Below are 24,628 nucleotides of genomic sequence, written 5' to 3'. Positions count from 1 at the left end.
TATGTTTCCACACATTCATGTTCAACAAACCTGACACTTACAGTAACCAAAGTCAAGAAAACACAATATAATGTATACCACATAAAAATGCAGGATATAAATTGATATATAGCAACTTCTCCTAAAGATCTACATACGTTCTCGTCACATCTTGTTCAATCATTGCTCGAAGCTCTTTATCCTGGAAAAATTTATTCCAAAGACTCTGAAATAAGGAAAAATAATTGTATGAAACCAAGACTTCTACTAATACTTCAGGCTTATAAACTACATCAGCAAAGTACTGTACAAATATTAACTAATTAATCCTCAACATTCCTGGTTGGTAGGTATATCAATATTTTATGGGAGATAAAGAATGTTGGTGACCAGCACAACATATCTGAGAAAGTCAGTTTAGATCAGAAATAAAAACATTCAAATTCCTGAATCCTTGTTCTAGGCTCATAGCATTTGCTCACTGGATGGCTGCAGGTTTGTGAGTTACTTGTTTGGGGTCCAGGAAGAGTATTTAGAATGGCAATGAAGTCAAACTTACCAGAACCAGCAACTCAACTGAAAAAAATTCAGTTGTTCACTCAAGAAAAAAGGTGTCTATCACTGGACTGTACCATGTTTCTCCTATGAATGTATGGAGTTTAACTGGAAGCTGCTGCAATATCCATAATAAGAAAGTGTTTGGAAGTAAGTGTATGATAATCATATGTCCATTATGAAAATGACATCATTCTAATCCACACTGAAGATCAAGACTGGCCATTCTATAAAATTCTGAAAGGGAAAGCCAGAGTATTTAAAGCTCACTGTCAAAATAAAAAATACTAAATACAAGAATTTGAAGTAGGTTTAGCTTCTTCTGTAGCTATGCTTATGACCATTTTCATCCTCTCTCTCGTTTCCATGCCTTGTTTACAAATACTTTGTAAAGCTAACCTGAAAGAAGTCAGAAAGTGCTGTTAATTGTATGCTCCAGAAAAAGTATTGGAAACTGTATTCTTTATTTAAAGGGATGGTAACTTGATCAAAATACAGATGGAGCAAAATCTGTAACAGTCTCCATGCAGGTAAGGTAAGTTTTCAGATAGCAGCAGCACCAGTGAATGAAATACAGTACAGAGTCTGTACAATACTTCCACAATTTCTTGCCTCCCTGTAAACAATTCTTTGCCATGGTGGTTTATGCTCCTCAGAAAGAAAAGAGAAAGCAAATTAATGCTGTCTATGGGGAGGTAAGTAAAATAACAAAACCCCATGTTAATTAGTTGCTATATTTGTGTTACAAAATGGGAAAAAACCTAAACTTCAAAAATATTTATATCTTTGACAATGTCTTACATACAGGGAGTACCTTTTTAACTCACAACTCTTTTCATGCAGCTACACCACATTTTGAAACTCCCCTGTCCCTGCTCCCACCCTGGCCCATCAGAACAGAGGAAGCAAACAGAAGCTGCATTGCAAAAAGGAAGGAAAAATCAGGACACTAAATGGGTGTAACATTAAGTCACAGCAGAGGCTCAAAGCACTTTGCTCTTCATTCCTATGCCTGATTTGGCCTGTGGCTTTGCTTTATAGATTAATCCCCTGCCACATACTCTGACATGTTAACCTCTGTCTTCTACATCCTAAAGACACCAGAGGCAGAAAGCAGGTTGGGCTACTGGGTATAATGACAAACTACAGCAGAAATGTTTTAAATCCTTTACATTTGACACAACTTTCTGTCCAGCTGGATGCAAGAATACTTTGATGACGTGCACAGTCATAACAGCTGCAGAGCTCTCTCCTTCTAAATTAAATAAGGAGCACAGTACCACACTGTAAATGAAGTACGGGCTTCTGTTTGTGGACAAAACAGGAGTAGTATCACCAAAGATAGCTGAGACAGACTTTTTGGCTGTAAATCTCTTAAATGCAGCCAAACATATTGTTTCCATGGCATTAAGTTATTTAATAAAATTGATAAAAAGAATTTTGATGGTAACAATGTAACATAATTAATAGAAAAGATTAAAGATATGTGCTATAAAATACTTAAAAGCTTTCCAGGTATAACAAAGTGCTAGTAGAAAACCTTCCAAGGTTGAACAGTCTTCCAGAGGAGGCTACTTCAGTGTTCTGTTAACAGCATTCACTTCATATTGACTGTTTAAACACTCCTTAAACCAGAGCCATTTTATGGATAAAATGAAAACATACAGTGATGAAAAAGTGTATCAGTTAAAGAAAGGATATGCTGTGAAACTAATTGTAGTCCAGCACTGATTTTTTGCTTACCACAGCCTTTCCAGAGTTAAGCCCTGAAAAATCAAAATATCAACCCGGAAACGGGCATTTCTAGTTTTTCAGCAGAACCTGTCAAACAATTGTCAACACAAGTCAGTTTGGACATTTAGGAGCGAGATTTTAGCACCTGCCATTTTGCCTACTTCAGCAAGAACTCATTTGTCTTAGTATGAAAAAGATGAGAATTTTAGTAGCATGTGTTGGGTCAACTTACCCCCTCGTCCTGAGAGAGTGGGTTGTTGATTATCAGATCCTGCTGTCCTGCTTTCCGAGGGTTTGTAATGTGCTAGGTAAGAACAGGAAAAAACCAAAAAATCAAATCCTCTCCTGTTATACTATAAATATTAATATCTATGTCAAAGTATGAGAACCTATTTTGTACCAACTTACAATTTCTTTGATCTTACTGTAAGACGTTCTTAAGTCTGAAGTGGTTTTAATCCATTGGCTTCTATCTTGGGGTAGAACCTCCAGAAATAACTATTAGCAAAACAAAGTAAATGTAGTAAGTTTCATCAGTTTTACATAGCTTTTCATAGAAATCCTACCAGACAGCATAAACCACCCCAGAGAGAAAGAGAAAGCAAAGAGCTATAAAATATTCCTGGTTTTAGTGCTTTCTAGCCCATAAATAAGTAGCTAGAAACAACAGCAGTTCTACAGTGCAAAATTAAGCACTAAAGTCAACTGAAACCACAAACTCAAGCTTTGTAAACTGTTACAGCTTCAGTAAAGTTGATGGTGACTTCCAAGGCAGAAACAAAATGGAAAGAGGTTAAAAGAAATAAACAAAAATTGAAGCTATTTATGTAACACTGATGACCTAATGCAACGTGCTTAAAATGAACCACAAATGCAGAGCAGGAACTAAGCACTAAGCGATATATCCAATGTAAGACATGAAACATGCTCTAGAATTCTGCAAGACAGCTAAGAGGGTCAGTTTTGCAGGAAGTCCTTGAGAATGCCTACATCTCAGTTTTTTCATGTCTCTTTAAAAAGGGTTAGAAAGAAACATCCAGTGCAAAATACTATTTAATTGCATTTGAAACAAGGAAAAACCCCAGTATTTTCTTGCTTTTTCAATGTTTTTATTTGCACATTGTGAAGTGTTAAGAAACAGTAATACTGACAAACAGAAGTACTGACAAACACAAAACATTCCTAAATTACTAAAAAACCCTTTAAAATTTCAGAACTTAACAACAGAGCCCTAATCCATATTGGGACACTCAAATGAACCCTGTCTATTTTCTGAAATAAAACCACTCCTTGATTTAATCAGTAGACAGTGAAGTACTCGATCCTTGTGTTAGTTCAGGGTTTTGAGTTATGGCCTCCTAACTTAGAGACTTAAAAAGAAGCAAACTGGTAAAAAAATGCAGGTGGCATATATTAATCTGGCTTGCTGAATAAAATATTTTCATTAACTTTAAATTAGTTCAACGCTACATACATTTCAAATTTCGAACGTTCACTTTCATTCATTTATATAAAGGACTATTTTGAATTTCCTTTTATAGGTCTCTGTGCCAAAATGACGGTTGCAAAATTCCAAGAGAGGTAATTTAAATTGATTAGTGTTAACACACAGTTAATTCTACTAGAAAAAATTTTCTCTACTATCAGAGTTAGTGCACAACAGAAGACTTGATGTCATTGCAACAAAATTTGTTTGGACTTTATCTAGCATCTCAGTATTATTGTGCTTTCTTTCTCTCTTCCTTCCCCTGCTACTTTAAAAAATACAGTAAGAGACTCCGAAGGAGCTGTTGTGCTTCTGGAAGACCTTGCTTCCCCCTCCATCCAGCCATTACAAGAGGGATTGGTCTTCATTTTCTCATTTCACTGGGAAAACCTGCTAGCAGAAGCATCAGACTGATTTTAAAGCAGTCCCAAATTCCACAAAACCATAATTTTTTTAGACAAACTTCCTTTCTATTTCCAGTGCATGACTTCCCTGCACAGATACTGAGAGAAGAGATGGCTCTGTGGCACTCAATTTTAAACATATCACCAGCACAAAGATACTCTTTCTTATGATTCTTTTGCTATTACCTGCTATTCAGCTTTAAAGCAACTCAATGTGGTTAGCAAATGTCCTATGAATTACAAAAATGAGTAGGAAAACATTGGGATGAAGTCTCTTGGAAAATTCATGATTCTTTGCATCAATAATCTTCCAGCGCATCAGGTAATGTGTTGATATATTGCAACCACAAACTGTAAATAAATATTTTCTCTTCTTACCTTCCAGCAAACACTACGGAACCTGCTGCTTCTCAGCTGCCCATTAATCCCCTTCAGCCGTATAGTTGCCAAGTAATTGTTGTTTACAAACAGTTCTTCCCATTCTTTACTGAAAAAGCAAAAGGAATGAACATTTAAACAAAAAAAGCCTTAGCTGATTTAAGGACTATATGACACTACACAATTTTGGATAAGCAGAGGAAAGGAACTTTTTAAAATGTATATATTTAGTTGTGTACCACTTCTAAACGCATGGCTGTTTTTTTGGACACATTTCTTCTTTGGATTTAATGAATATGTAGATCGCTATAATTATGCCAGCTACTGAAATTCATAATGTCTATGGAGGCTATTCCATTTCCTCTAAAATGTTGGTACTGCAGTTCAGTGAATAAACAAGAAAAATGAATATTAATATAAGCACATTCATGTTTCAGCTGTAGACAAAGAAGTACCTATTCCAAAAATATGCAACAGAAAAGTACACTGTTGACTGTATTAGCTCTTCACATGACGTATTTGCTTAAATGAACCTTCTTTTCTTCTTAATGTCAAGCTGGGCAGTTAAGCATCATAGAAGATGACTTTCCTTAACATTTAGTGCTATTTACTATTGAAATCACTCCTACTTCTTTCTACATGATCAGTTTTAAAATTTTAACAGGTGCTAGCAAATTTAAAAAAACATCAAAAAATTAAAAAGCCTCACTGTATAAACTGTTAAAGGCAAGCTTGAGTACCTTGCAGTACCTATGGCTGACTAGATAAACAACCTAAATATGCCTCCCAGGCATGCAGGCACCAGGGGCCTAACACCTGTGCCTCATTAATATACAAGTAAATCTGCTCTACTGGGAAACAATTGGAAATTAATTGTCCCAAACCATCTACTGAGTTTGAATAAAAGAATTAAACCTATATTTCCTGCAACTTCTACTGAAACGAATCTCAAGAACAGTGTAAGCCATCTGATAGTCTTCATAGCCCAAGACTTGCTCACAGACTTTCTGTAACCACTCTAAATTCCAAAGGGCAATTTCAAGGTAAAGAGCTGGGTTATGTGGAGGGAAATGTGTTTCAGATTTATTTTCAATGCATGTCCTTAAGGTGAACATCTCCTCCTCCCCCTGTCACATGGGAGACTATTACTTTTCCCTGGGAGACCAAATGAAACCAGGAAGAGAGAAACTACTATTATGACTCCAGGCTAAGATCTCACCACATTTACTTTGCTAAGGAGGGTCACAGAGTCGGTTATACTAAACACCAGCAAACTTTGGTTTTGCAAATTGCTCTAAATATATGCAAGATTAAGTTAGATAGTTTTCAGCCTTTTAAGCTGAGTTGGGAGAGTGAGGTTTTTAAAACTGAATTGTAAGATACAGTTGCTGAGAACTGTAGAGGAATGCACTTGGCAAGCCAGGAAATTATGGTCCTGTTCCTCTGTGACAGGAGCGAGCTCATGATCCATGCTGAGACCAAAAGTGCTGTGCTTGTGAATGTACCACCTTTCAGCTAGGACCATATTTCTGAAAAAAAAAAAAAAAACAAAAGGCATTTACTTCTGGATCTTGAGTATTAATTACTTTGAAAAGCGAAGGTATTCCAGATAAGAGCAAAGATGACTGCCACAGTGTTAGATTGCAGGGTTTAGGGCTGTCTTTAGCTTCTCCCAACTGCCAGTACCCCCAAAGTGATCAAAAGAGCAGCAAGTCATTCCAGTGGTGTGGGGCAACTTCTTTCACTCCTCTCACATCCCCCACTCTCCAAGTCAGAAAGACTATCTGGTCATTTTTGCCTCCCTGTCTCCCACACATCCTCACCTTCTGCAGGGAGCTGCCTACGATTGTTTACCATGATTCTGTCTCCTTTAAATACAACGTATGGTATATAGCAGACACAGCTTGAGAAAAATCTGGGCCTTTCTTTCACAGTCATTTATACTTCAGTAGCTACAGTATACTATGTCTATCTAAATAACCCTCCTGTTTCTATCACGTATAATATTCTTCATTTGCCATGGTAAATTTTGTAGCATCATTGGCCATGGTAACTCCTGCCAAGCTACCTCCCTAAGGTAGCTATGTTTTAAGAGTGACACATTCCCCTGTGCACACACAACAGGTCAGACTCTGAAGCTATTCACATTGTTCTGCAAGTGGATGACATTCCCACAATGTCTTTGAAAATGCCAATGTGTCAGCTGAGTTAGCAAAAGGTTTCAACCAGTGAAGAGAAAGAACAGGGAGGAAAGAAACTCTTTAAGTTATTTTTCTCACCAGCTGCTGGAAGTGATTGCTACACAGTAAGAAAGTAATTTCAACACTTCTGAAATTGTATTAGTGCAGATATTATGCCTTTCTTTTTTTTTTTTTTTTTAATGTAATGCAATTCCGAACACGTTTTGAACCAAATTACTTTTAAAACCGCCAAAAGAAATTTGGCAAGATCATATCTCCTCTGCATTGCCGGTTGGCTGCTGGGATCACAAAAAAAAAAGTTATAAGCAACTGAAAAAGAAATTACTTGGAAGCTGGAATCTGCTTCAGTTCTAGTAAAGCTGAATGATATTTAAAATCCTTTCTGAACAGCATCCACTAATTCATTTCTCAACTATTTTGAATGAAGACTAATAAATTAAGCTTTACAATTCTAGAGACTGTTTTAATAGTGGTAACACTTCATAATATCAACAAGCAATCAATTCTAAAAAGATAACATTTAAAATTATATAGCCCTACTATGTAAAATAATACCTAAGAGCCTTGTTAACCCAAGATTGCAGAAAACCCATTGGACAACATGAAACAAGCAATGAAGATTGGAACTGAAGTCTACCACATCCCATTTGCTTCACTGAAGTGAAGGACTTCAAGAGCTAATTGGAACCACCTAAACTATGAACAAGAACATGCACTTAATCAAACTAGAAAATTAAATGCATAATCCTGTGTTATACCACCTTTAGACAGTTAAAGGCTAATGTCAATGTTAATGTTTTCTGGTTATTTTGTAAATATTTTTCATTTTAGATTCTAATTTGAGTATCCTGTCTAATGCACTATTGTGCATGTTGTAAAGTCTTCATAATAATAATAATAAATACATATAATATAAGACTTGAATAAGAAAGAAATTATTGGCGTAATATTTCTTTAAGAAACTTAATTTCACATGCGTTATCTCTGCAGTAACTGTCCAATGTGAAATATCTACTGGCATGAGTCAGGGACAGTTGCTTTACTTCAAGCGGGAAAAGTGCTCAATATGTATGAAAGAAAAAGCAGGCAAATCAATGAAGAGAGTCATTCTGCAAGATTTGTTCATAGTTCTCATAGTTCTCATCTGTTCCTTTCCATCTTTTGAAACATACACTTATGTCATAACCACAAGAGTTTAAATCTCTCTGCCAAAGAATTTTATACTGGGGTCTGCTCTAATACACACACTTTCTTTCTTGTAAGAAATGAGGCTGACCTCTGAGCAAATCATACATAATCTATTCTTCTTTCTTTTCAACAGGACATGATTCGTGGGTGTGATTCTTGTTAAGACAATTACAAGCATCATATTTTCAGATACAGAAGCCTAAAGTTTGGAACAGAAGTGTTCCTCTTAGTCGACTGTTAGTAGAGAGCACAACAAGCAGGACTTTACACCTAACTATCTAACTAAAATTTTACATGCACTTAAATAACATTTTTGAAAAGGTATGTGAACCTCTAAGGTCTAACATCTTAGTAAAAGTCACTGGAATCTCACTTGTGCTCAGCTATAGAGGAACGAGCAACTATAAACACTTCCAGAATGCAGGACATCAATAACGTAATGAGTCGCCTAGGAAATAACTCTGAAATTCAAATAGTTCCAAGAGCTTTATTGAGACAACATTGAGCTGGTGCGTGTTGGGGAGAGTTTCTTCCACTGATAGGCAGAAGCAGAACACCTGCCTCTGGCTCTGTTGCTAAATTTCGATTTGCAGCATAATGGTAAAACCAGTACATCAAGCATAGATATGCAGGAGAATGCAATGGTAGCCCATTAAAGCTCCTTGCAAAATAAAGACTCCTTTGAGGAAGAAGAGGAAGAAATACAGTTGAAGGAGACTGGTATAGCACAGACAGCAATCACTGCTACTCAGCTTCTGCATTTGCTGATTTACAGGATAAAGCTGGTAAATTGTATGAATGCAGATCCTGACAAAGTCTAAAACTAGCGTAAGAAGTATTTTCGTTACTATCATGTTCAGACAACACCAAAACTCTGTGGAAGACATTAAAACCCATAGAAACGTAAAAATGTGAAGAAGCTCATGGAACTACCATCTACGTCACTGAAAAAGGGCAAAAGATTCAGTTCTGGGACTACAGGGACTCAGACCTACCAGGTAAATATTACTGTCCATAATTCACTTTCAGGTGAAACTGCAGTTAAAGAAACCAGTATCTACCAGGTCATCAGACAGTGCGTATCATTATTTCGACTCGCGCATTTTTGAAATATTTCATGCAAAGTTTTGAAATCCCTTTTTTTTCTTGTGTCCTTGCTAAAACAAGACCAAATTGATATTGACAATAACATTTAGATAACAAAGAATACTCCTCAGTGTATGGAAGAATACTGCTATACTACTGAAAGGTATGAACATTTGCATACATATTTAAGATTTCAATCTAAATCTCAAGCTTATTCCATCCTCTAGACCAATATTAAAGGATAAAACAGATAGCCTCAGAGAGATCCAAAGAAAATTCTTGAGCAGTGCTGCCAGTACTGGCAAAAATCATCTTAAAACAATGGCATGTGTGCTTCCAGAAAAGCCAATTTCACATTTTCATACTGGTTTTCATCTTCAGAATGTGCTTTTTAAAATGTTGAGACCCAACTCGGCTCCTCAGGGGCACTCAGTGAAGCAATAAGCTACTGAACAGGCCATCAGAAAGAAAACCAATTCTCAAATTATTGTGTCATATGTTTTGCAAGATGAGATCTTTATCGATAGGAACATTCAAGTATCTATATTTGAATATTTAAACAGAGGCAAAAATTCCTTTCAAACATACTGCTTAAATCCAAGAAACATGCATAGTTTGTATTATTTATTACGCCATAAAATCAACAGTTGAGAAAAAAGTGAGGCAACTGCCAGGAATGTAATAAAGACAGAGTTAATTCTATAAAAGCAGAGGAAAAAAAACCCAATTGAAAGGTAGTATCAAGTAATAAGGAGCAGAGTTTCTAAACAACATTTCTGAAACATACAGATTTTTATTTTCTACCCTGAAAATCCACTTGACAGCTTTAATGTGAAGGCTTATCAGTCTGCTTGGAAAATATATGTATTTTCCTCTGTTTCTCAAAGTCCTGCCTCAGGATACGTAGCAGAGCTAACAGCCATGTAAGTGTGAATATGCATGGCTGTGTTGCTGGGAGGCTGCACATTCAAAGGGCATATTTTTCTAAACAGTTCAGGTTTCATCTACTTCTGGCTGACATACAGTTAAAAAGGTTTGCATGAAGAAAGGTAAAATCACTTTCTTAAGGCAAACATTCCAGCAAATAAAGTTATTAGTTAGCTATGCTCTTTAAGCTACCAGTGTGCGCATAGCACAGTGCAGGGAACTGAAACAAGGCTGCACTGGCAGCAGGATGCTTTGCCAGCACCCTTCCTAATAGCACTGACGCAGAACCCCAAGATATCTTTCTCCATATTCCAAATTGTCCACTTTGCCTTGGCAGTTCTCAGCCAAAGAGCCAAGTTTGGCCTTTGGAGAGTGGATAATTTCCAACCCTTTAACACTTTAGCTTTCATAGAAGAATTCTTGTTACAGCCATTTCAAAGTCTAAGTTTCACCAGCACATTTTCCTCTACATACATTTATAGAATGCTGAGACAAAATGTAGATATTATGTTCAATTATTTTTATTTTTATATTGTAACTGAATTTGCCAGTTGCAGGGTCAAAGCTTTCTAGTTTAAATCCCCCAGTGCCTTTGAAATCCTTTGCATGTACATCTAGAACATTTATTTTCTACTTCTCCTGACTATAGTTTCTTCCTGCTGTTTTACCCTTCACTAGCTCATACTCACAGCTAAGCAGAGCTCTGTGAATTGTGTGTGTTCACATGCATGCAGCCTTGTTACAGAAACAGACGTGCATTCATTAAGAAACTGAAAAGGTAAGACTTTCCTGTAGGACACAAGTTAAATCTACAGCTCTACAAATCATGCAACTAAAAACGAGATGTAATTGTGCCTCCTGATACTCAGATGGAACCTCATGTGCTTCTGTCTGTGCCCATTAGCTCTGATCTTATTGCTGGGTGTCACTGAAAAGAGCCTGTCTCTGTGTCCCTTCTACCCTGCACTCAGATACTCACAGACTTTGAAAAGATGTCCCAAGCCTTCTCTTTTCCAGGTTGAACAGTCCCACCTCTCTCAGTATTTCCTCACAGAAGAGCTGCTTCAGTTCCTTCACCACCATAGCAGCCCTTTGCTGGCCACTCTCCAGCACGCCCATGTCTTTCTTGTAATGGGGAGCCCAGCACTGGACACAGCATTCCAGGTATGGATTACAGGGGAAGGATTACTAACTCTGATCTGCTGGCAGCACTGCTCCTAATGCATCCCAGGATACTATTAGCTTTCTTTGCTGCAAGGGAGCATTGGTGGCTCATGTTCAAATTGATGCCTGCCAGGACCCCCAGGTCCTTTTTCCAGGCCCCTGCATATTATCTACGTCTCCACCTTCCCTGGGGTCAGGGTAAGGCTAATTGGCCTAGTTCCCTGCATCTTCCTTCTGACCCTTCCTGAAGAAAAGAGTGACATTTGCTTCCCTCCTGTCCTCAGAAACACCTCCCAATTGCCATGAAAGTTTGAAGATTACTGAGAGTGGAAAAGTAAAAGAAATTCATAATGAAAACCACTTAAAACATTAGTAAGGGAAAATACAGCATCAGTTGATTATGGTGTCAGTGGTACATATGCCAATTTTCAAATACAACAGAATAAATGAAGAGTGAACTAAAATTTTCACTTGCTTTCCATGGACTTTAGAAATTACCATTCTCTCTTCCATGGTCTCTCTTCATGTATTAAGTCTTTCCTTCTTGCAACCAATCCATAAAAAAAGCATTCTACCAATGAAAGATGTTGGTAACTCAATCCTTCCTTTCTGATTCTCTGTCAAAAGCATCTCAAGTTTCAAGTAAATTTCCTAAATTTACTTTTCCCTATTACATTGCATAAAACCAGAAAGCAAGTCTGTATTACCATTTCTATGTCTTTAGAAAGTAATATAATTTCCCTGGAAAAGTTAAAAAATCCACCATTTATATGTGTTGAAATGTTTGTATCTTAGAAAAAGTATACTGAATATAGGTTTTCAGTTCCTTAATGACAATTTATTCTTCCACGTCTTATGATATACTTCACCAATTCCTTATAGGACACCAGGCAAGGAATGTAGCAAGGATCCGCTATGGAAGGAAGAAGTAAATAACAGAAATTTGACAAGACAGAGATGGAAATTATATCAATCTCCTTAAACTGAAAGAAAAGGAAAGCAATTTTAAAAGAATTCAGAGAAAATCAGAAATCTTCCAAGCTCTCAACAGGTATGACAGTGATCTCCCTGGATTTGGAGGAAAAAAAACCTGTTGGAGGAAACCTTTGATCAGTGCAGCCACTTTCTCTTGATGGAAAAAGGAGATTTGCAAGATGGAATTCCTAACAACATCACAAACATGGACAAAATGAGAGCACTGGCACAGACTACCACATCCAGAGAAAGATTCTTAGCACATTATGAAGACAATCTTTCAGAGGAATCACTAAATTCAAGGACAGAGTTTACATGCTCTCAGACAAAATTACCTCATACTGAAAAGCCCTCTTTGCATATAAATGGCATCAATGGGAACAGCATCTAGCAAATGGCTTAGGCTAAGACAAAATAAACATGGATGCCAGTTTTACTACTTCCTTGTGGAAAGAGAGGAAGGATGCAAGTGCTGTAAACTCTCCTTGCGGAGTGGAGGGGCAGTGACAACTTCACTGCATTGCTTTCTGTACCCAATTTTTCTTACTGCAAAATTATCGAAAAACCCATAGAAACAAGCTTGTTCTTTACATCTCTTGATTATGCGTGGACATACAGTGAACAAAGTCAGGAAAAATAAGATTATAATTGCACAGGGGTGGCTTGAAATTAAAACAATAAAGTAACATCATCTGTGTATGAACAAGACTAGATAGGCTTGTGTAGATGGAAAAGGGCTGCCTCCTAATAGATTTAAGACAAAGTTGTCCATAGGGTGAAGGTATGTAAGTTGCATACATGTTCACAGTATATTTAACATGTAAGGACAGAGGCTATGTAACCACTTCTGGCTCAACTGCCAAGAAAAGCCACAGGTCAAAGAGGAACCAAACTGGTTTCAGCACCACTTTTGGACGCGAGAAGAACCAAGGAGGAACACCTTGCACTCCTTGCCATCTTTCTTCTGCACGCTCAGTGTCAGCCCTGTTGGCTGGCACACAAGAAACGCCTCAGCCAGCAGGACCACATTGCCTTTTTGCAGCAAGGAAGGAAACATCTGGTAAGCAGAAGCTGTAAGAAGTCAGGGGGAGAAAATGGAATACAAAAGTCTTTCTCATACTAGATCTTCTGCCTGTTTGAAATATGAGCAGAAGAAGGAATACACCTTGTCTACACAACCCACAACTTTGAGCAATCATCATTTGTCATGGGGTTTAAGCCACAGAGGAAAGAACTTTATCTTGACACATGGGGTAAAAATTAAACTTATATATATGTGCAGAGATGTATTAAGAAATTATCCAACACAGCAGTCATGGGTTTCTGAATCATAAAGTAAGTTAACAACACAAGTATGAAAAGTGAGCTTTTTTAAGGCTATATATTTATTAGAAGCAGTATTAATGTATGAATCCACCTTGAAAGAAAATAAGTGTCCTTGAGATGTTAGATTCTATCAGCCAAATTGAATGTCTGCATCAATGGCTCTCCCTAAAAGTCATAATTAGGTCATTAAAATATATTTAGAAAAATAGCCTGTAAAATAAAGTTAAAAAATACTCACCTTCATTTTATTTCATAGGTCACTGTTATACCATCTAATAAGATAATTAAAAACATGCAAGCAGCTGGTACTGAGGCTAAACAGATTAATGTAATAGTCTGTAGTCATATGTGCTGGCAAGGGGTTCACCTCTTTGGCGAGGAGAAGGTCAGCTGCCCTTGGGAAAGGAGGAGAAAGAGTATTTCTACTTTCCAGTGGCACTGCATTGCAGATACTGAAACTAAAGACCCACATCTATTTTTCTTCTCCTTTTGGTGAAGTCCAGCCCATTTCCATCCAGAAAAGGCTTTAACCATAGCAGTAAAATAATACAGTAGAGCAGAGCTCAAATATTTTCCTTAAGTTTCTTGCATTTTAAAGCTGAAAGTTACTGTATATTTAAATCCTTGCTCAAATGTTTCTAATAGTGAACTTCTAATTTTGATGACATGGTTCTAGGAAGTAATTTTCATAATTTCTTATTAGCAAAGCTTCTTCCCAAGTACACAAAGAATACTTCCATCAGGGCCTGAAGACCAACGAGAAAATTCTCTGTGACCTGACAGGACAGATTCACAAACTCAAAGAATATTTAGAAATATATGCCAATCACATGTGCTTTTCACTTAAATTACTTACAAACTTTATGACCTGAAGGGCAATGCTCACTATCTGAACACATGCAGCATTAAAAACAGAGACAACTAGTATCGATCAACACAAGCAACAGTCACAAACTCTAAGGTGACACCTTCATGTTAAAAATAAAACCATACAAATAGTTCTGGAGCATCATAAATATATCAAAGGATAATGATATGTCATCCTTTAGTAACACACACACTTGGAGTCTTGTACTGAATAGTGACAAACTGTCCTTTAAAGCAGAAAATGTGGGAATTGAGCAACCTCTCCTGGGGTTTATTTTTTATTGTGGTATAACCAATATGTTTTTAAGACCACTTCAATAACAAAACTTATTAATATTCAAATATTTTTTGAGTCATCTCTTCTCCTAATTAAATTGTAAAAGCCAATTACTTACAAAATAGAAAACAACTTTTGTTTCAGCAGAAATTTTCAATAGAATTTTTCATGTATCAACCTTCTGCATGCATGACATCTACCATGATCCAAAGATGCCTTTGCCTCTTTTAGGGCAAAATTTCACTAGCTGGTCTTTTTAAAGTATGATAGACTGAAACACATTGGGTAAACAAGACTATCATTAGTTTTGCCAAATTACTAACTTACTAAAACAATAATCCTTGACAGTATCCTAAAGTAAGTCAAAATCTCTAATGAGTCCTTAAAGAAATAACAACCATATAGCAATTTTACCTTTCAAGGTAGTTCAGGATTCACTTTTCATCTTTCGTAAGGTATTAGATGCTCATTTTTACCTAACATGCAGTCCAGAACAGTAACTATCAAAACAATATTCAACCCAACCATCAGATTTACAGCCAGTCTCATAATATGATAGGAATTACTTGCGACTGCACAAAAAATATACATTTCACACCTGAAACACTACTGCTAAATAACAGGGATAGCTTGCCATCTATGAAAAGTCAGAGGTTACTTTCATATATGTGCATAGATATACACCTCCCCAAATCACATACACGCATATATAGCTTTTTTATTATCTTGCCTTTAATTATATCAATAATACTTTGGCAATGATCTATGGGACCCCTCTGAAAAGACTAATTAACTTCAGTTTTCTAAGTTGGGCTGTAATCCTCTCTGACAGAATACAACTATTATTCAGTGGAACTTGTAGCCAATGTTGTATTTACTATATGCACTTTGGACTAAGGAATATAGAGATACAAAGATCAGTTTAATCTCCACTTAATCTGTGGAGCATTAAAGAGTCACTAAGGTTTAGGCTGATTTAGGTAAAAGATACCATGCTCTGTCCTCCCACTTATTTGTAGCTGTCCATGCTAGCTACATTTCCTGCATTGGCACTGATTCCATGGGAAGTTTTGGCAGGAGGATACTGCAAGTGAAGTGATCAGAAAGGTCTCCCTCTGAAGAATGAACAGGTTGGGCTGGGTTAGCTCCCTGGACTAGCTCCCTGAGAGATGAGTGCTACTGCCTGAGTGGAGCAGGGGTGAGAAGAAGGGCTCAACCCCAGCTCCACAGCTTACACTCTCATGGAACCAGAGCCCAGATAAAGCTGGCTGCTTCTTCTTCAAGTGTTACCACTTGGCAGATACAACAGCTGGTGCTCTTGAGTTGATGACTTTCAGGAATAAGTGTCCTGGCCTTAATGGCAGAGAGCTCTCAGCTTTCTTTTGCTGCTCTGGTTAAATTCTGTCTTGCCTATTTTTGAGAAATTGCTGTGGTCTCTGTATCTACATATGCTTCTCACCTAAAAAACATGAAGATTATCCTGGGTGGTATTTTTCAGCCCTTCTTTTAACTTAGACAGTATGTTGCATGCAGAAAATACAAATATGACAAGAAACAGAGTCATGCAGAACCCTAAAATGGATCTTCTAATATATTTTATCAAAGTGAATAAGCTAACTACCCTATGTGTTTTATATCATTACGAAGTAAGTTTCATTAGAGTTGACTTACTAGGATACAGAAAATTGGCAGGGTACCTAAATCAACCCTCCCCAGTCCCACTGTGTCCCTGCAGGCACAACCTTTTTTCCAACCTTGCTCTCAGTCCAGAAGCTTCCTCTGGGTGTTTGAATCGCAGCAAACTCTTTGCTGTTCCCTCTCGGTCCTTACAAAAAGTCTTTCTTTTCAACATCCTCAAGACCAGGCTGTTTGCTCCTTGCTCTCCTCGGCAATCTCTCTGTCTCCAGACTGCAACAGGTTCTCCAGCATTGTGTCCCTCCCTGCCACCCCATGCCCGAGGCTCCCTGTGACCAGCACAGCTCACTGTCTGCACCATGGTGCAACACTCCCCACCCAGCCGGCTGCAACCCGGACAAGGCGACCAGGCAGGTTCCTCCTGCCTGCCTGCACCTCTTTGAAGCACGGATTCCAGCAGAGTACAAACCGAAAAAAATCCCAACCAATACAGTCCACTAAATGATTCCAAAATAATCATGTGGTAAGCTTGTTTTGTTTTATCATACTTAAACATGAAAATCAGATGTAATCCTTCTGGTTAGCACAAATCATACTATTAATTTATTAGTCACAAGGACAAAGATTTTTTTGTAGCAGAGGCAGTATTTTGCAGGGTGAAAGATGAAAGATACACCTGCTGATTAGCTTTCTGTGCTTTCAAGCACAAGACACCCTCTGGTATGTACCCAAGCAAGATTCAAGCTCAATGATATTGCTGAAAAAAGTTTCTTTAACTGCTGCTTACTGCCAACAAATTGAAATATTATTTTGCTGTCAAATAATCTCAAATGTTACTAATCCTGGCTTTGTTTTTTCACACAAAATAATGAGGAAATACAGTTCCATGTGGTCCATAGATCAAGCTACTTTGGAGAAGATCAAAAAGGTTTTCACTGGTGAGTTGAATATTTCAACATTTAGCTTAGTTGCTGTGAGCTTACTTTATTGCATACTTTGGAGGAAAAAACCTGCAAAAAACAACCTTAAAAATGTTTAGACTTACAAATATCTTGTACTTTCATTAGTTAAGCATTTTGAACAACTTTCTAAAAAAAAAAGTAATCCAGAAAACAAATTTCCAGATAATTTCTTAATCAAATCCTTCCTGTTCTTTAGTTCACTGACTTTCATTTAGATTGCACAATCCTCCTAAAGTAGGACCTGTTCTTTTGCTTTAAATAGATTATGCTTCTTATTATAATCAACTTCCCAAAAATTAGAAAATAAATATAAAAAATTACCAACCTGTAAGAAATAAAAGTTCCATCTGATTCTGAGGTGTGGGGTGTGCTTCCATTTTCATTTGATCCTCCTAATATAAAAATAAGAGAAAACATCTTTGTTGTAAGAAAAACAAATGTTGATGATAACTGCAACTGATTTTACCATATATGGTAACTTTAGTTATAACAAAACTCACCTAAAACTTACATAGACAAATCTCAACTTTAACTCTTCAAATTCTTACAGGTATCTTAACTAGCCTCCGTGTTCAAACTGGAGTCGGAATGTTCTGAAAATCTGATACTTAATTTCACTTAAAGTTTTGATTGAGGCCCTTCTCAAATTATTAAACACAGTTTAACTAGTCTAAGGTTACAGAAGTACACCATATAAGTAGACAAGCTGGATTTTACCAACATTAAGTAAAAAAATGTAAAAGTTCATCTGTTTTGTAAAAAATTCTGAGTTGAATTTGTGATACCAGGGTTTTTTTGTCATAGGATAAGTTCAAAACTTCTCTGAAAGAACCTATTAAGACATCCGCCAAACATCTTGTTTTACGTCCCGTGGGCTGGTGATACATAGAACAATAATGTTACCAGAAACCAAGGATTACAAGGAAATTTTCCTCTCTATAACGACTTCTATTGAAAGACTGCTAAAAGCCAGGAGTCATGTATTTACTCTTGTCCTGTTTTATACTGTTTATTCTTGCCCTGTAATTTAGCTTGATAGTTCTTCTATGTCCCTGTGTGCCTCCTTAGTTAATTTACAGGTAGCACTGCACACCTCTGATCTGTGTTCTGCTGACTGAAATCAAGTTCTTGCAGTCTTTTTTCTAAATGATGCTTTGTATTCCCTGTGTTCTTTAACTCAGTCCTTCTTACATATGGGAAAGAAGGGACAGGAGCTGTAGACAGCATACTAGAAGTTTAGACAGTTGATAATTTGGACAGTGGTTTTCTTCTCTATCAAACAAATCTTGCTCGATACAGTCAACTGTCGTGCCACTCCATCCTGCAGTTTCACAGCCATCCTTAACCAACATGCCTACACACTTACTCTCCACTTTTTATTTACAGAGAGAAGTTTGCAGTTTACACTAAAAATTCTTGCTAGTGCAATACTGTAGTTCACACAATGTCATGCTGTTTGTAGTCCTCTTTTCTTCAGAAACAACCAGTCCTACCTGAACACTCTATTTGTGCTTGCACTAGATATTACCTTCAAATAATTTTACTTAATAAAAGGCTATCAGCTCTTGTTCTGTGGCAAGACAATAAATGAAAATATTGGATAAGACTGGTTCAACCCCAAGCTTCACTAAAAATAATTCATTAAAATCTGCATTTCTCTATTTATCCTAAAACTACTGTACTTCACTAATCCCCATCCTTTTTATTTCACATAATCTCCTGTGACACTACATCAGATGCTTTATTGAGGTCCAGATAGACTTAATGCATTTCCTGAACATATATTTTGACAAGCAAGCAGGTTAGTTGGCCACAATCTCCCATTTAACACAAAACCCCTACAATAAAGGTTATGCCATTTGCTTTACTTTTCTCTCTTACTTCTTTCTTAAAAGCTTTTCTAAAGCATAGATGATGGTCAGCCCATGCAGGTGCTTTGCTATCACCTTTCTTTTCCCTGTTAATCTAGGTACAGGTACCTATTTTTTTATTTTGTATTTCCACTCATCAGCCATGAATTAAAATAGTAAAAAATTGTTTCATGCAGCAGCATTCATTGGTATTCTTGAAAGACATTTACTCTGCAAGTCAGATCCTTTAATCTCTATTAACTCTGCTAATTTACAGTATCCACCCAACACTCCCGTTTATTTTATTGATTTATTTTCAGGCCTTTGCCTGAAATTCTATTTTTACTGAAAATTATTTTTCCTTTTCAGATCATACCTGGATTACATTTAGTATCATTTGACCATTCACACTGGAGAATGGTTCTAATTTTCTTCCCTAGAAAGCTTCTTTCCATAATCAAGTAATATTTTCTTGTTTATTTAAATTCTCATCTTATGGTCTAATTCAACTTAATTTTTGCTATTTGTCGCTACAACCCCGTACTTTCTGATATCCAGGATGTGGCCTTCTCTGCAGATCAAGCTGTTTTTCTGTTTCTTTGAGGATCTCTGCTTATTCTAGACATTCCTTAAAAAAACACTTAATCATTCACTTCGGCATAGAACTTCCAAGTGTTTCTTTTCTTGTCTAATTTGGAATGCAGGGGTTTTTATTAACTTTTGCACCTTTGTCTAAAATAAATCCCAAACCTCTACTACATCTTAGTCTAAAATCATTCAGTCCAGTTGATTTCACTAATTAGCTCTCTCAATTTATTTTGAAAATGGAAATCCTACTTAATCAATCTGCTTTTTGTTTACTAAATTTAACTAAATTAACAACACCAGATATTTCATCCAGGAGCCGACCCTCCCGCTATTAATAACCATCTGTTCATTTTTTTTTCTCATATCTTGTAAAATAGTGTCCCATATTGGGACAATTTTCAGTAATACGCTTTTTCATATATTACCGATCTCCACATCTGATCCTGAGCATTCAGACAAATGACTGAACTATGTTCAGTCTCTGTTAAAGCCATATGGCCAGGTGCAGTGGTATTGGGCAATGGCTACAGGGACACAGCACATCAAAATGGGTCCTGAATGCACTACTGCACTTTATTTGTACTTAAACAACTCCTAAGCATTTGCCTACCAGACTAGTGAGATTGAAAAAGAAAACTCATTCACAATGCTAAGTTGATATACTGAAAAAACATGTCTTTTCAAGAATAGCAACATAATCCTACTCCTTCCTGAAGAATGAACTTTAAGACTATCTCAAAAAATGCATGGACTTTATGAGCTTTCAACAAAACCATTAGCCCTGCTCAAAGAGTGAACAGGACATTGCAAAGATAACAAGGATAATAGTTGTTCTCTCACCAGGATCCCCACAGTTGTTGGGATCCTGGGTCTCCTACATCCACTGAGGTGTTCTTCACAAACTACTCTAAGTGTAGCTTGCTTTTTTCTGAATACAATAATTTCCTTTATTTAATGACCACCAAAATACTTTAGCACTTTTAATTGTATACCCATCATTAATAAATCTCATAATCATACAAGTTACTGTTTGGGCACTTTTTTGCAAGCTGCTTTTGCTGCTTCATCATGTCATTAGTAGCAGCTCCCAAAATTGGATAGGGCTAGGTGTATTCAGCTCTCAAACCCAGGATTTAGTGGAACAGACCCTTCTGTGATTGCTCCCTTGCTCTACCCCTTTAAGATGGGTATGTCTGTTATGGCACCTTGAAAGATGATTAAGACGTCTTTCACTGAAAGTGATAAAAATCATAAAGCAAAGAGCAAAGTATTCATTTTCTTAACAGAAGACTCCCTAAATTTTACCTAGTTTAAACCAAAAGGCTTTTTAGCAAATCCTATTAAGTTTCCATAGTTAGTGATATAGAGGACAAATGAGACTGCTGCTTCACTAAGTAATGACATTAAGCTGTGGGAATCCATGCCCTGGGTCACCTCTCCTCAGGAAAGTTCCAGTTACGCCTCCTGAAAGATACAGTGAACTCTCAGTAGAACAGATCTATTACTTCTATCTTCTTCACTGATAATGACCCAAATTTCTGGTAAAATGGGGATGTGTACTGAACAGTTAGGAACAGAAGATTCATGATGCTCATAACAAAAACTGTAGTCTCCTTTAAAAAATTGATTCAGTATTATCCTAATATTTAGTTTCTTTCTGAAACTCAGTTATGGGAAGAAGGGTTTTGCTTAAGAAACAGAGGATACTCTACTAACCCTGCTATGCACCTTCTGAAAAGCTTTCCTAACTTCAAATGCACAAGCTGGGGGAAAAAAGGTAAAATAAATCCTGTCACACTTTCAGAGAAAAGAGAAGGGAAACGAGCAATACTGTAACAAGCATCTGTATCAAAGTAAGTATGGCTTTCAGCACTAGAGCAGTTACTGGTTTTAATACAATAATAAAATAAGGCTGCATCCTTCCAAAGGGACTGAAAATTACTTGGTTTGCTGCTTCTTTAACTAAGCAACTCCCTCCCCTGGGAATGAAAACTCTCCGAAATTGCCCCATTTCAGCAAGGTCTGTTCTTGTGCACAGAGACCAACAGCTAAAGGGAGCTGGGCCCTGGGTAGCTGGGACCTGACACTACTGGACACAACTGGAGGCAGTTATAAGACAAGTTGTGTAACTCAAAATTGACACTTTTACTAACTAATCAAAAAAGAACATTTCAAATGCAGGCTTCTTTAGACTTCTGAGATGCATGGAGAAGGATTTGCAAACGGTACACTTGCTAGGGTACTAGATTCACCCAGAACACATGGGCTTGTCACTTGCAGTAACTGTTTTCTTGCCAAGAACATATTTGAGATTATAGGCATAGCATAAAATGGGAGAAACCAGAATAAGGAAGCTGCGAAATACACTTCCTGAAGATTATCTGAAAACTATGTGTAGAAATTGTAACAAGGAGAAGCCCAATTGAAACTTGCATGCTACTTTCTTTTAACGGTGATAGAATCACAGAACTATTTAGGTTGAAAAAGACTTGTAACATCATCAAGCCTTAACACTAACCCAGCACTGCCAAGTCCAGCATTCAACCATGTCCCCAGGTGCCACATCTTTAAAAAAAACAGATGTCTTTTAAATACCTCCAGGGATGGTGACTCAACTGATAGGGTATTTTCTCACAGAAGAGCTTTTTCAAGGTGCAGTGCACAGCTTCCACTTCAGATAATAAGAAGAAACTGGACAGCATTTCAAAGCCCCAATTCACAGGTGGGAAGACACTCTGGGTATGCTCCAGGCACAATGAACACTGAGCTTAAGCATGTACTCAGCAAGAGTAAAAAAGCATGTGAAGAATGATGTAGGGATCAGACATTTCTCCCTCAACTCTTTCATTACATCTTGAAAACAGCTATTTCCCGTGAGAAGTAAAAATTCAGCACTGGACTTCTTATGGAGAAGGCATGGGATACTGTTATAACCAGCTCCAAGTCAACAAAGACAAGAAGCTTGAGTGACATGGCCTTGCTTGATGGCTGCACTCCTAACTTAAAAAATAATCAAACTATTTTTGTTTCTTTTGAAAATATACTTTGATACTGAAGAATTGTCTTCAAATATATACATATTTCTGCATGCATGCATACACACACATATGCATGTCTGTATGTGAGCACACGTGTATTTATATAGTGCAAACCAATTTACCAATCTTGTGTCAGCTATGAAAGGGTTTTATGGCTGGCAGTTTAGGAATTTGTGATAAAATGATCCTATTTAAGTGACCGAACTGTGCATTTCCCTGCTTACAAGTGTCATAATGGAGACAGATCCTTCTGACCTGTTTGCACTCTGCTTAATGTTTTTCTTTGTATTCTAATCAGGGGTTAAAATGTTGTTAAAACACAAAATTTATTTAACAGTTGTGAAAATTTAAGTTGATATAAACACTCGATCATTAATGCAGTGTTTTATGATTAGAGACAAGTCAAATTTTAACACAAATCTATGCTTGCAGTCTAAGGTTGTCAATTCTTATAACACGACTTCAAATTTCCATGCTATATTAATTTTCAGCATATTTAAAGCTTAATAATTTAATGATTTATCCAATTTTAATTTATACTTTCAAAACCACTTTGAACAATCTGAGGTGCCACTGGAGATCACAACAGTGGTCCTGGTTAAGTCAAATAATAATTATAGCGCTTTCACTTTAAAGATGAGATTATTTTTAATTATTGAGTGAAGTACTTGAGGTACCATACTTATATAATTACGCTACTCATTAAATGGTTATTGAAAGCTGAAATGTAATTTTAATGACAGCTACCTATTTTTCTTTGCACACTTTATAGATGACAGATCAGTCAGGAATTCTAGTTTGCTCAAAAAATCCTTGCAGCTGCACTGGTTCTTTCAGGTGTAAAACAATTAAGCTGTTCTTTTTTTAAAACTTTAAACACTTTTTTTTCCTCAAATGATATTGATATAATATACAGAAACTAGTAAAAACAGAACAATAAAGCATGGATATTTTTTCTTCTTCACAATAATATCACAATGCTGTCCCTAAACTATATACCTTCCAAACAATATCCCCCCCCCAAAATAGTGACAATACAAATATGGAATAAAATTTTTAGTCAAAATGTATTCCTCATATAATACAAACAACAACAAAAAAATTGCTTAACAGATTGCAGACCTTTATTGTGAGTATAAAGGGGTAATCAACATACAATAAGCATTTTACTATGCTTTAAAACTATATATAATACCATGAGATCCCTTTGCTTTTTCTAACACTAAGATTCACAACTCTTCAAACATAAAATTCTTTTGTACTATTTACTCCACAGATAGATATTCATCAGACTGATCTGGATAAAATTTATTCGAACACGTAGGCATCTCTCACAATTGACACTACAGAGCTCTGGTCTCAGAAATGAGCACCTAAACACTTATGCTCTGTATCTTAAGCCTTTATATGCAATGTTTGAAAATCAGGGTATTTCTCCGTTGTTTCAAAGACCGGTATCTTGCCCAAATTAAGCTTTCCTTTTTCACAATGAAAACCAAACAGAGAAGTAAATTTGTTTCATTAACAATATTAAAGCAAAGATTTCTGAGTTTGCTGTATGGGGAAAAGGCAATAAAGTTTTGAAGAGGGAAAAACTGCTTTGTTCCTTCAATCCCCTGGTTGAAATTAATTATAGCAAATGTTTATGAAAACATCTGTTCCATACAGTTATAAATTCTTAATTTTAGCATGGGCGATTCCAAGCTCCTCTATTATTTTGAAAGAGAACAGTCTGACAACTGAAAGGTTTACAAAAGACCAGACAATTCGTATTTCCACAGCACCAAATATGCAGTTTGGAAAGTCTTCTTTCCAAAGAAAGATCCAAACAGGATCTCTGCAGCCAAGGAAAAATAAAATAAAATACAAAAAGCCTAAGCCGACAGAAGCTTTCTGATAGAAAGAAGCTGATAGACCAAAATGGCAGTGGGAGGGGAAAAAAAAAATAAAATAAAAGGAGAACTAACCCCGAAAACATACGGCAAATTGGATTTTTACAAAGGAAACA

General features: G+C 36.7%; 1 protein-coding gene across 5 annotated transcripts in view; it reads right to left on the bottom strand.

Moving 5' to 3' along the window:
* Positions 1 to 24,628, bottom strand: part of TBC1D5 (TBC1 domain family member 5) — a 318,296-nt gene that overhangs the window by 140,154 nt on the left and 153,514 nt on the right. For all 5 annotated transcript variants that reach the window (XM_017732138.1, XM_017732139.1, XM_017732137.1 and 2 more), the window contains 5 exons: positions 17,470 to 17,536; positions 4,537 to 4,645; positions 2,677 to 2,766; positions 2,501 to 2,572; positions 138 to 205 (listed from right to left, as the gene is read on the bottom strand). In XM_017732138.1, the coding sequence (XP_017587627.1) occupies positions 138 to 205; positions 2,501 to 2,572; positions 2,677 to 2,766; positions 4,537 to 4,645; positions 17,470 to 17,536 (406 nt within the window). The remainder of the gene's footprint in view (positions 1 to 137; positions 206 to 2,500; positions 2,573 to 2,676; positions 2,767 to 4,536; positions 4,646 to 17,469; positions 17,537 to 24,628) is intronic.

The sequence above is a fragment of the Corvus brachyrhynchos genome, unplaced genomic scaffold, assembly GCF_000691975.1.
Source record: "Corvus brachyrhynchos isolate BGI_N302 unplaced genomic scaffold, ASM69197v1 scaffold53, whole genome shotgun sequence".
NCBI lineage: Eukaryota > Metazoa > Chordata > Aves > Passeriformes > Corvidae > Corvus > Corvus brachyrhynchos.
The sequence above is the reverse complement of the archived record's forward strand: the minus strand, read 5'-3'. Positions and strand labels throughout refer to the sequence as shown.